Source organism: Geospiza fortis, unplaced genomic scaffold, assembly GCF_000277835.1.
Source record: "Geospiza fortis unplaced genomic scaffold, GeoFor_1.0 scaffold891, whole genome shotgun sequence".
NCBI classification, from domain to species: Eukaryota; Metazoa; Chordata; class Aves; order Passeriformes; family Thraupidae; genus Geospiza; species Geospiza fortis.
The window spans coordinates 153,293-164,785 of NW_005054649.1; the positions used below are offsets into that span (position 1 = coordinate 153,293).

General features: G+C 58.2%; 1 protein-coding gene across 1 annotated transcript in view; it reads left to right on the forward strand.

Moving 5' to 3' along the window:
* Positions 1-11,493, forward strand: part of AGAP3 (ArfGAP with GTPase domain, ankyrin repeat and PH domain 3) — a gene marked incomplete at its 5' end in the record, with an annotated part of 72,319 nt that overhangs the window by 52,719 nt on the left and 8,107 nt on the right. The window contains 2 exons of the mRNA XM_005430569.2: positions 215-388; positions 4,856-5,017. Coding sequence (XP_005430626.2) covers positions 215-388; positions 4,856-5,017 — 336 coding nt within the window. The remainder of the gene's footprint in view (positions 1-214; positions 389-4,855; positions 5,018-11,493) is intronic.

Consider the following 11,493-nt stretch of genomic DNA (forward strand, 5'->3'; position numbering starts at 1 on the left):
TGGCGGTTGCCCCCGCTCCGGATGCAGTCAGTCTGTCCGTGCTCCCGGGCAGCAGTCAGTCAGTCAGTCAGTCCGTGCTCCCGGGCAGCAGTCAGTCAGTCTGTGCTCCCGGGCAGCAGTCAGTCAGTCTGTCCGTGCTCCCGGGCAGCAGTCAGTCAGTCTGTCTGTCCATGCTCCCAGTCAGTCAGTCCGTGCTCGTGTCTCTCTCCTGCAGGTGCTCCCCACTCGACCAGCAGCACCTCCCTGCACTCGGAGCGCTCCATCAGCGGCATCAACCTCGTGGGTTTCAGCTCCAAGCCGGACGGGATGCACCAGCGCTCCTACTCCGTCTCCAGTGCAGACCAGTGGAACGAGGCCGTGGCTATCCCCGGCAGCTGCCCCAACCCCTGTGAGTAGCTGCCCCAACCCCTTCTGGCCTTGTCCCCTCAGCCACAGCAGGAAGGGAGCTCTTTGCAGCCGTGGGGCAGGGCTGAGCTCTGCCCTGTGCCTGTGAGCCCAGAGTGGGCTCCTGAGTGTCAGACACAGCCTCTCACTGGGGCTGTGCCCCTCAGTGAGGATCAGCTGGCAGTGTCCCACCAGGGAGGAAGCTGTCCTGCAAGGCATGGAGAAGCTCCAGCCAAGGGGCCCTGCTCTGCAGCAGGATGGCTCCGAGCCCTCTGCTCTGACCTTGCTCTGAGCTCTGTCTGCTGGGGCACTGGGGTACGTGCCACTGCTTTCCCCCATCACTGCACCTTGCTGGCACCTCCCTGTCCCAGATTTCGGGGCAGTTGAAGGAATAGGAGTGATTCCTGTCTTTGGAGCACACACTGAGCACGGCCCACCCCCTCCCCCCACGCTCACTCGCTCTCAGTGATGTTTCAGGACAGTTGAGTGAATTAAAATAATTCATACATTTCCCAACGTAGCCACTTTGCCGAATTGGAAAATAAATGCTTTTGTGCTGCATTCATCACTCCTTCGTTCCTGGCTCTGCCGCCGCACTAAAAAAGCAGTTAAATGCACATCAAGAGTGGAGGAGCCATTTCCATGCCTGCTCGCCCCTTGTAGTTCTCATTAGCGCGGCAGCCGCCCCCCCGCCCGCTCCCAGGGGCTTTCGCAGTTTAAAGGAGCCTCTTTATGATCATTACCGGAGTCCGACTGTGCGGGCGCCATTTGCAGCTGAGGAGGCTCCTCATTTGTAACTGTGAAAAACTATCAATTTCAGCGCGCCTGATGCAGCGGCTCCATCATTGGCCCCATCAGCTCCCTGCTGGAAGCGAATTAATCAGACTGTTACTGCTGATGGGGCAGCCAGGGCGAGGGGAGCGGAAGGGCGCAGCGCTGAGCGGGAGGGAGCTCCGTGCCCGCTGTGCTCGGCAGCAGCAGCTCCGGTGTGCTCATGCAGCGCCGCGCGGGCACTGCCTTGGCACAGACCCGTTTTGTGCCATGAGCCCTCTGGAGAGAGCTCCTGGGCCCAGTTCCCTCCTGCCCCAGGAGCTGCCGTGGCACGTCTCAGCCTTCCTCCCAGCAGCCCCTCTGCAGAGCTGGGAGCTGGTGTGGCCGTGTTGCTCTGCCCTGCCCTTCGCTGGGTGGCACAGGACAGCAAGCCAGCCCATGCCCCCATCCCTCTGTCCCCTGTCCTGCTCTCCATCCCTCTGTCCCCTGTCCTGCCCCCTGTCCTTCTGCACCCATCCCTCTGCTCCTTGTCCTTCTGCCTCCATCCCTCTGCCCCCTGTCGTTCTGCCATCCATCCCTCTGCTCACTGTCCTTCTGTTCCTGCCCATGGAGGAGCTGTCTGTGCTCACAGCACCTGGACCAATCTGCTTCTTCTGTGCACAGTAACTGAAGACTCAAATGAGAACTGATCTGCATGGTCTGTTGTAGCAGGAAAAGGAATAATGTTTTTAAACTAAAAGTGGGTAAGTTTAGACTAGACATAAGGAAGAGATGTTTTATTGAGAGGGTGGTTAGGCAACAGGATGCCCAGAGCAGCTGTGATTGCCCTATCCCTGGCAGTGCCCAAGGCCAGGCTGGACAGGGCTTGGAGCACCTGGGACAGTGGAAGGTGTCCCTGCCGTGGCAGGGGTGGTGCTGGGTGAGCTTTAGTCCCTTCCCATCCAAACCATTCTGTGATTCTGTGCTGCTGCTCCTGCCAGTGACCTGGAGGGATGGGGTGTCATCCCAGTGCTCCCTGTTGTCCTGCCTGCTGGTGGCTGCTCACCCCCTCTCAGGTGCCCCTGCCCTGTGCTGTCCCCAAGCCCTGTCAGTGCTGCACAGACTGGGCACGGGGCCAGCTGCTCTGGAGGGCCCCCAGCACAGCACGGGTGTCCCAGGCATTCCCCATCCCTGCTCTGTGTCCCCACAGCACAGCACGGGGGTCCCAGGCATTCCCCATCCCTGCTCTGTGTCCCCACAGCACAGCACGGGTGTCCCAGGCATTCCCCATCCCTGCTCTGTGTCCCCACAGCACAGCTGACAGAGGTGGGCTCTCAGTGTCCCGAGGGAGGGGGCATTTGTTTGGGGCAGTGCTTCCCACATGGCAGGCAGTGCTGAGCTGAGCAGCACAGCCAGGAGCTGAGCTGAGGGAGGCTGCCCTGCAGCACAGCTGAACCCCAGCTCTGCCAGGGCCAGGCTCTCTGCTGTGCTTCAGTTCCTCAGGGCAGGGCAGGTGAGGGGTTTTCCTGTGCTCAGAGCTGGCTTTGGGCACATAGCAAGGCTGTAGGCTGCCATCCCAGCTCCTGGGGACCGGCTGTCTGCTCTGGTTGTGCCCTGGAGAGTACATGGAGGAGCAGTGGGATGGGGCCAGTCACATGAACATGCTGCAGCACATCCTATATCTGTCCCTTGTGCAGGAGCTCTGCAGCCCACCTGTGGGGTCCCAGGGTCCCCCCTAAGGCTGACTGCTTTGGAGAAGGGCCCAGGAGGTCCCAGGTGTGCCTGTGAGAGGTTCCCTTGGTGAGGTGGGGCTCTGGAAGTCCTTGGGTGGGTCAGAGGGGTTCAGTTGTCCTCCTGGGGAAGGAGAGAGTGAGCAATGCCTGATCTAACAGAGGGAGTGTGTTCCATGTGCTGCCCCCACCCCATTGCCACCCTGTCCCCATCCCACGGGGGCCCTGCAAGTCCCCAGCTCTGTGTTGGCTGCTGGGCAGTAAGAGCAGGGACGTGGGTGATGATCCCAGGAGCTGCCAGGCTCACAGCAGGCCACAGGAGGGGGAGTGCAGAAATGTGCTACCCCTGTCGCTGAGCCTAGAGTGGGGCAGGGTGCCAGAGGTGTGGGATTTGGCCCAGGGAGCATCCTGGTGAGCAGGTGGGCAGCAGAGGGAGGAGGGAGGCACCACGTGTAGGATGGTAGCACCACGAGAAAGTTCAGGTCCCCTGTGACATGTGGCTGGGAGCTGAAGGTGCTTCACACCTGCTCTAAGCACGGTCCTGTGGCAGGATCAGTAATGTATATTTAGAAAACTGAAGTCTGATTTTATTAGATTTATCTCTCTTAATTGTCAAGGGTGAGCTATTTCCCCATGGATAAATAGCAGCAGAAACACCCTGCTGGTGTGTGTCAGTGAGGAGAAACCAGAGCTGGGAGAGCTCCAAGGCTGCAGCCTCTCTCAGCTGTGTGAGGGGACACCGGCTGCACCTCGATCCCTGCCTGGGGCAGCTCCTGCCTCTGACCCTCTGTGCCTCTCTCCACCCCACTTTTGGTGTTTGTAGAGACAGAAACCAGTCTGACCAAACCAGGATGAACCAAGGGAGCAGAGGATGGGCTGGGGTGGGAGAAAGCCTTGGCAGGTCCCTGCCATCCCACTGCTGGAGCTGCTGCCCTTGTGCAATGCTGTGGTTCCTTTCTTAACTCCAGGTGCCACAGAACATGGAAATGGGAAGTCACACTTGCTGGGGGACACTGGGCTGCGGCAGAGGACGGCAAGCTGCCTGGGGCAGGGGTCCTGGGCATGGAGCTGCCATCTGTGCCCTGGGGTGGGTGGACACTGGAGAGGCAGGAGTGGATTTAGGAGAGGGTTAACAGTGCAGCGAGGACTCCTGCGCCTCGTTGCCTTCCCCGGAGTCTGCATTTTTATGCTGATTGGAAGCCTGCGCTGTGTGTGCTGCTGAAATTGAATGTCAGGCTTTTGATTTTGTTGCTGGTCTCTAATGAAATTTGACATTTAATGGTGAGTGCAGCGGCAGCGTGTGTGTGTGTGATCGGAGCTTGATTAGCGCACTCTAATTGACAGTAATTAGGCAGCTCCCTGATTGTTTCTAATTCTGCTATTAATTGTAAGGAACAGTATGATTGAGGATAAATTTGGTGCGTTGCTGCTGGGGATGCAGCTTCTTCAGCTCCGTATCGGAAGCCTATTGAGCCCATCATGCTCAGGTTCCTGAGTGTGGCAGCCCCAGTCACCTCGTCTGGCAGAGCAGTGCTGGGAGGGCAGGGCTTCTGCAGAGGCTCTGCAGCTCCTGGGGCCCAGGTCTGCCTGGAGAGCCACAGACCTTCTGGGCTGTCCCTTGCCAAAACGCTTCCCAGCCCCGTGAGGGCACTGCTTCCCCAGGAGCACACCTTTGGGACCTGGGGCTGCTGCAGAGGTGCTGCTGCCCGTGTCCGGCTGCGCGGGTGCTGGCGCTGCCCCTGTGTGATCATTCTGCATGGGTCCCCGTGCAGACTGGTGCAGCCTGACTGCCCAGGGAGCTGCCAGCCCTCAGCTGCAGTGGGTGTGGGAGTGATCCTGTGCCATGGGGCTGGCCAGGTCCTGCCCTGTCTCATGGGGTCGTGTGAGTCGAGCCAGCCCAGTACCAGGGCTGGCTCCAGAGCACTTTGGTTTCTCTGGAAAGAGGAGTGTCACTGTCCCATGTGCATGACTTGCCTTATTTTTGTCCCCAGCTAATGGTACTGCCGACTCCCTCAGCTCCAGCCCAAACATTTCCAGCGCCGCCAGCCCAAAGCTGGAGCCGCCTCCGTCACCACATGCCAACAGGAAAAAGCATCGCAGGAAAAAGAGCACGGGCACAACTCGGCTTGATGGCCCCAGCACGGCAGCAGAAGGTAGGAAGGGTCTGCCTGGGGGCAGCTCTGCTGCTCACAGGGTCCTGGGTGCTCTCTGGGGACTGGGGCTTGGAGTGCTCCTCATGCAGGCCCAGTGGTGACATGGGGCTCAGAGCACTCCTTGTCCCAGCAGCTTGGGCTGAGGCAGGAAAGGGCTACCAGCCTCTCTGATCTGCCTTTCCCTCCGTCTCCCACGTGCCCTGCGCAGCCACCATCGTGCTGTGCGTGCTCAGACAGTCACTGGTAGTTACAATTGCTAGCTGTAGCAGCAGACCTGAGAGTACACCATATGGTTAAGGTGTGCTCTCAGACACTTTCCACCACAAGCACCTAATTCCATTGACTTGTAAATTGGCCAGACTTTCATAATTTAGAAGACCTGTGCTGGGTACCTGCCTCAAGCCAAGGGTCTTTTGGAAGAGCTGATCTGCTTCAGGGGACCAGCTGAAGGCACATGCATTGCTTTCCCAATGTTCAGAGAATTGATGGGGTTTGTGTTGAGAAATTCTGGTGTCTGTCATTGCTGAAGAGGGGCCCAAAGCCTGACAGGGAGACTGCAAGGCATGGGGAAGACCCCAGATTTGTCCAGGTAGAGATGAGCCTGGCACCCCTGTTCTCCAAAGCCTGCATCATGATGTAGCTGCTGGAAAAGTGAGATTTGACTTTATTCTTGGTCATCCTGTCCCACAGCACTCAATAAGCTTCTGTAGTGAACCAAAGTAAAGATGTAATTCACCGGGTAGGAGGTTTCAGTACAAGTGTTTGAAGCTAACAGTTGCTGCAAAACAAACCAGGAAATATTAGTCTGTACCTGAAGGTGCTGCAGCTGTCCTGGCACCTTGCTCCAAATCACCTGTCTGCCTGCAGTCCAGCAGCACAGGTGTCCCATAGCAGAGCTCAAGTTCTTGGAATCATTGCTTGATGATGTGCAGAGTTGGGCAGCTCTGTTGGGTTTTTTCGCTGTTGTAGTTGTCTGCATCTGAAATGCACAAGTCTAAGACAGGCTTTCCCTCTGTGGTGGTTGACTGAGGAGCCTTGAGCATCGTTTGAGTCTGTCAAATTGGTGTCCCATGATAGCAAGAAGCGTTGCCTGTATTTGCACTTTGTTCTTAGCTCTGTGTGTGTGTTGCCTCCTCAGACCCACTGTTGCCCTGCCCAAATTGGTTTGCAGTTCTCAGCCCAGTGCTTGGCAAAAGGAGAGGCTCATTCTTTGTGTGAATAGTGGGGCAGTGAAGGAGGGCATGGTTTTGCACCCCCACACGTGAGACTGAGAAAGCATGTGCTGAAGTAGTGTGTCCTGCCCTGTAAATAAAATGCTAAGGGAGTTGTAAAGGAGGTCCAAAGCTGACCTCAGTGTGATGATTGGCTTGTGATGTGGACACGAGGGCTCTCAGCTGACCACAGCAAAGGCCAAGAAGCACAGGACTGGTGTGTCAGTGCTTGCAGAGGAGCTCTGGTCCTGCAGCCACTCTGCTGACAGAGTGTGGGAGGTGCAGAGGCTGGGACCTGACCTTACACAGAATGGGATGCCATTTCCTAGTGGAAAAGGGAATTGGATGTGGGAACACTTTTATGAAGCAGTAACATGGAGTAACCACTGCATGAAATCTTAAAATTTGATTCGTTCCTTTCAACAACACATGCGTGCTTGGCAGAATTCCCAGCCCTCTGCTCCCAGATGCACAGGCTGGAGGGCTGTCACCCTTCTTGTGTGCCCAGGACAGGAGTCCTTGAGCAATCCCAGGTTTTCCATCATCTCATAGGGATGTTTGTTCAGACCCATGGTCACTCTTTCTGTCCTCCCTGGTTTGGCAGCATGGAGTGATGGGGGTGGAGACATGGGGCAAGCATGAGGGCATCAGAGTATTTTTGTTGTTTCGTGCATTGGTCCTTGGCTGTGGTGGTGAGCTGGGCAGAGGTCTGTCTTACCTGAAGTGTTACCCAGGCCCTGTCTCATTTTGGCATGAGGGGGACATCCTCAAGAGAGGACCATGTGCATCCCTGTGCTCAGTATGAATTATGGAGCTGGGTCACACATCCTTCCCACCCCCCCTGCAACGTGCCTGCTGCACAGCTCCTGCCCTGGTACCTTTGGGAGTGACTTGGTTGGTCTCTCTCCTGCCCTGAGCTCCAGGACTGTTCCAAGAACTGATGCAGCTCTGGACACTGTGGCAGCTCATCAGCAAGACCAGCAGGCCAGGGCAAAGGCAGAGGAGCGAGTGACTCTGGGACTGGTGTTCAGGTGGCCACCCGTGATGGGTCACTGTCCTGCATGCCAAGCAGAGACTGGCAACAAGCACGAGGAGGTGCTGAGCCTCTGCTTGGGGTCCCGTCCCAATGTCTGAATGGTCCAGCTGTGAACCCTTGGCTGAGCACTGCCCCACACCATGGGCATGGCCAGTGGTTTGTGTCATGGACTGGTGTCCATAAGTATGACTGATACCCCCTTGAATCTTTTTTAGCTGCTTTGAACAGTTATGGCAGTTTTTTCAGAGCAGGGTAATTTGAGTTTTTTGCTTCTGCATAGTCAGCATGGTGTTAGCATGAAACTGCTGTGCCAGGAGCGGGCTGCTGGGCCCTGTGGCAGAGCTGCCATCCCTTGTGGCTGAGCTGCTGTCCCCTCGTGGTGCTCATCCCTCTGTGGAGGGTTCACTGTCCTGGCAGGAGCATGGGGACAGCCCAGTGAGGAGCCATGCTTTCTGTTAGCTCACATCAGTGTGGCTGTACTGGTGTGGGGAGTACTGTGGAGGGACACCCCCAAAACACCCCAGCCACCAGGAGCTGCGTGGGGCCAGGCAGGGTGTCAGGCTCAGCCTCATCCCTGCGGGCAGGAGCAGCCCTGGGGTACGTGAGGGAGCAGGTTTGGACTGTGCTCAGGCTGCCTGCACCTGCCTCCACCCGCCCCACGCCGGGAGCTAGGCACGAGCAGCTCAGGTTAGCATCCTGGGAAAGTTGGTGAGGTCTGGGGATAAATTGCCATCAGTTTATCTCATTTAGGAGGTAATCAGAGCCAGGGACGTGCAGAGCAATTGAATCTTAGTTGTTCTGAAGTATCATAAATCAAACGAGCTGTTGCTTTTTTACATGGGCTCATGTTAAAGAGAGCTCTGTGTCAGGCTGCCAGGGAGCATCCGCAAACTATGGCAGGCGTGGGATTGGGCTGCCGGAGATGTCACCGAGCTGGGGAGTGCAGCTCAGGCTGTCAGGGAGCACCCACAGGCTGGCAAACGTGTGTCAGGCTGTCAGGGGACGAAGATGCTCATCCCCCTGGTGTAGGTGCAGTGTCATCCTGCAGGGACCATCAGGAAGGTCTGCTCTTATCAGAGCCCAGCAAAGCTCTGTGGCCAGGAGTGCCCTGTCCTGCCGTGGAGCAGCCCACAGCCCCCCTGCAGCCACACTCCTCTTGGCCTGGACCCTCGGCCCCTGCTCGTGCTCCCAGGAGGGCCAAAGAGCCGGCAGACACGGCTGAGGGCAGCAGCACCTTTGCGACGCTCCCTGCTCCACTCTCCCCATGGCTGCCAGAGCTCCGGGGATAATGAACTTCTCATGTGCTTAAAGAGTGATGCAGGGTGCATGGCGAGAAGCTGACAGCCCCTTAATGTGCTTCTCAGTGGCGGCCAAACGACGCGGTTTTGTCTTTGTTTTTTAGTTTTAAAACCCACAGGAAATTGATGGCCAGTAAAGAGTTGTGTTGGGGCGATGTGCGTGATTAATGCCAACTGTCAGGGGCTGTCGAGGCCCATCGTGGCAAGGCAGGAGTGTGAGGCTGAGCCGTGCTCACCAGATTGCTGGGGATTCCAGCTGCTATCGCTCAGCTCCCGCCTGCCCCACACAGCTTGTGTCACCCGCGCGCTTCCTTCCACCAAGCCTCTTAATTCAGTGCTAACAAGTCACTCCAGCTCATTACGGACCTTGGAGCTCCCTGCTCACTCCTGGCGGGAGGGAGGCAGCCTGTGTTGGGCATTCTGTGGTTCAGCTGGTCCCCTGTCTCCATCAGGTCCCACCCCTTCAGTCTGTGGTTCCTGGGGACCTTACACAGCTCCGTGTTACCCCTCTGAGAGACCCTCGGGTGCACACCCCTGACCCTGCCTGAAGCCTCTGCTCACACCATGAGCTGTCTGTACCCTCCCTCCTGTGACCTGCCTCCCTGACACCTGCACACACCCCCCGGCCCTTCTGCCACCCTCCAGGCCTCACCCACTGTGCACACACTGCACCCACACTGCATCCTCCCTGCCACGTACACAGAAATGACACTGTTGGACCCTTACATGACCCCCTCTGCACACCCCTGTGCACCTGCGGTGTCCCTTGGGAGCACCTGCTCCTCCTGACACACTGTCCTTCCCCACACATGTTTGGGACCCCACTGTATGCCCCCCTGCACAGCTCAGTGTGCCCCTCCACGCTCGAGTCCCCACTGCTGCTGCCCCCCAGCCCCACGCCATGCCTGGGGGTGCCTGCCAGCTCAGCCGGGGGCACTCTGGGCCCTGGGGGCGCCAGGACAGCAGCATGGGGGGTCTGCACAGCGCTGCTCCTGCTGCGCTCTCCTGGCGCTGTCCCCGCGGAGGGCCTGTCCCTGTCGCACTAATACAGGTTGGGAATATTGGGTTTAATGATCTGCAAAATGAGGAGGTAGCGAGCTGACATTTACGAATGGTGCTGCATCCTTCTCTTCCCAGACGCCTGCTAATTTGTTGATATCCCAAACACCTCATAATGATATGGTACAGTCGCAGCTTGCAAACAAGCACCCGAGGCCAGGGGCTGCCAGCTGCCCTGCTCCAGGACCCTTCTCCCAGGCTTGGCAGCCAGAGAGCAGAACTGCGGGCCAGGGTCTCCCTGCATGTCTGACAGGACCTGCCCTGGTTCCTGCCGTGTGCCCCACATGCTGGAGGCATCCCCCCACCTCCTCCCTGTGTGACTGCCCACTCTCCAGGGCATCTGGAGGCACTTCTACTATGCCAGCACAAAGCAGGAGAAGGGATGGGAGTGGGAGAAGGACAGCATGCAGGGAGAGGCTGGATGTGACTGGGAGATGGTGAAGAGCAGAGGTGACAGTGGAGACTTCTGCTTCAGGAGTGGGGCTCAGTGCCAGCTCTGCTTCCTGTGTTGCTGATGTGAGTGGGATCCTGTTCCTCTCTGCCGGACCTGCCAGGATGCAGGGAAGGTGTCCTGCACTGTCCTGCTCCCATCTGCTCAGGAAGGAGCCAGCTGGGGAGCTGTCTGGCATGGAAGGCTCTCTGCCTGGTGTGCTGGGATGGAGATGCTCCTGCCATCCCCTGTGCTGAACTCCCCCTTCCCACGAGGGAAGAAAGCGCTGCCCTGGGCCTTTGGGCTGGCGTGGCGGAGCTCTCCCCAGTGCCCTGTGTAGAGAGGGAATTGCTGTGCTATGTCCAAGTGCTGGGAGCACAGTCCTGCTGCACTTGGTGGGAACCAGAGGGACATTGCTCCGTCCTCTGTCCTCACAGAGCTGCTTCGTATCCTGGTGCTTCTGGGACAGGGGAGCAGCCCCCCATATTGCTGCCTGTGCTCTGAGAGTGCTGCCCCAACCTGTGTGGGGGCATCTCGGGTAGGGGTGAGCATGGGGCCAGCCTGTCCCACTGCAGCTCCCCGGGGAGCACGCTGCCTGCGTGCACGCCACGGAGAAGCAGGGTGTCCATGGGAGTGGAGGTGGGAAGTACTGCTCCCGTGGCTCCATGTCAGGGTGGGCACCAGTGCAGGGTGTGGCCAGAGCCCTTTGCAGAGCAGGACCAAGCTCTGCCCCCCTCCGTATTGAAGCTGAGGCATTTTTAGCTCCCCGGTGTACCCCTTGTGCTCAGAGCTGTACTTCCCCCCACTCAGAGCTTAGAGAGGGGCCTTGGCACGAGCTGTGAAGGCAGCACTCTGTGTCACTGCTGCTCCCCTTCCTTTTCCTCTCTGGCATCCCACAGGTGTCAGTGGGACACGCTGTTCCACTGGGCACCCTCGCCCCAGGGCTGCCTTGAGCAGCAGGTGCAGGCTCCCTTGCATCTTGGTGGGCACTTTATACCCTCCTGCTGTCCCTTTGGTCTCACACAGGATGTCTCCATTCCTCATTCTTGGCAGCCCCGTGGTGCTTCCCCCCAGGGCTGGGGTGTTGGCAGAGGGAGGGTGACTGCCCTGGGCTGCTCCTGTCCCTGCAGGCCCTGCCCATGGTCTTGGCTGGCGCTGGGCTCTGGGTGCCACGTGGCCCTGCTGTCCTGGCCATGCCCTCCCTAATCCTGCTCCTGCTCAGAGCCCTGGTTCCTGGGCAGTGTTGGAAGGGGGGTCGTGGGGTTAACACCCATTAGCAGAGCCGGCTCACACCACTCTGCTCAGCAACTCTTCACGGAGCTCAGTCTTTAAAACATCATCAAAAAATCATCAAGAGAGAGAGAGAGGCAGCGCATTCATTTCCACTGCCCACTAATTCTAATGGATCTGGTGTAATGGGCTCCCACCAGCACACCGGGGCA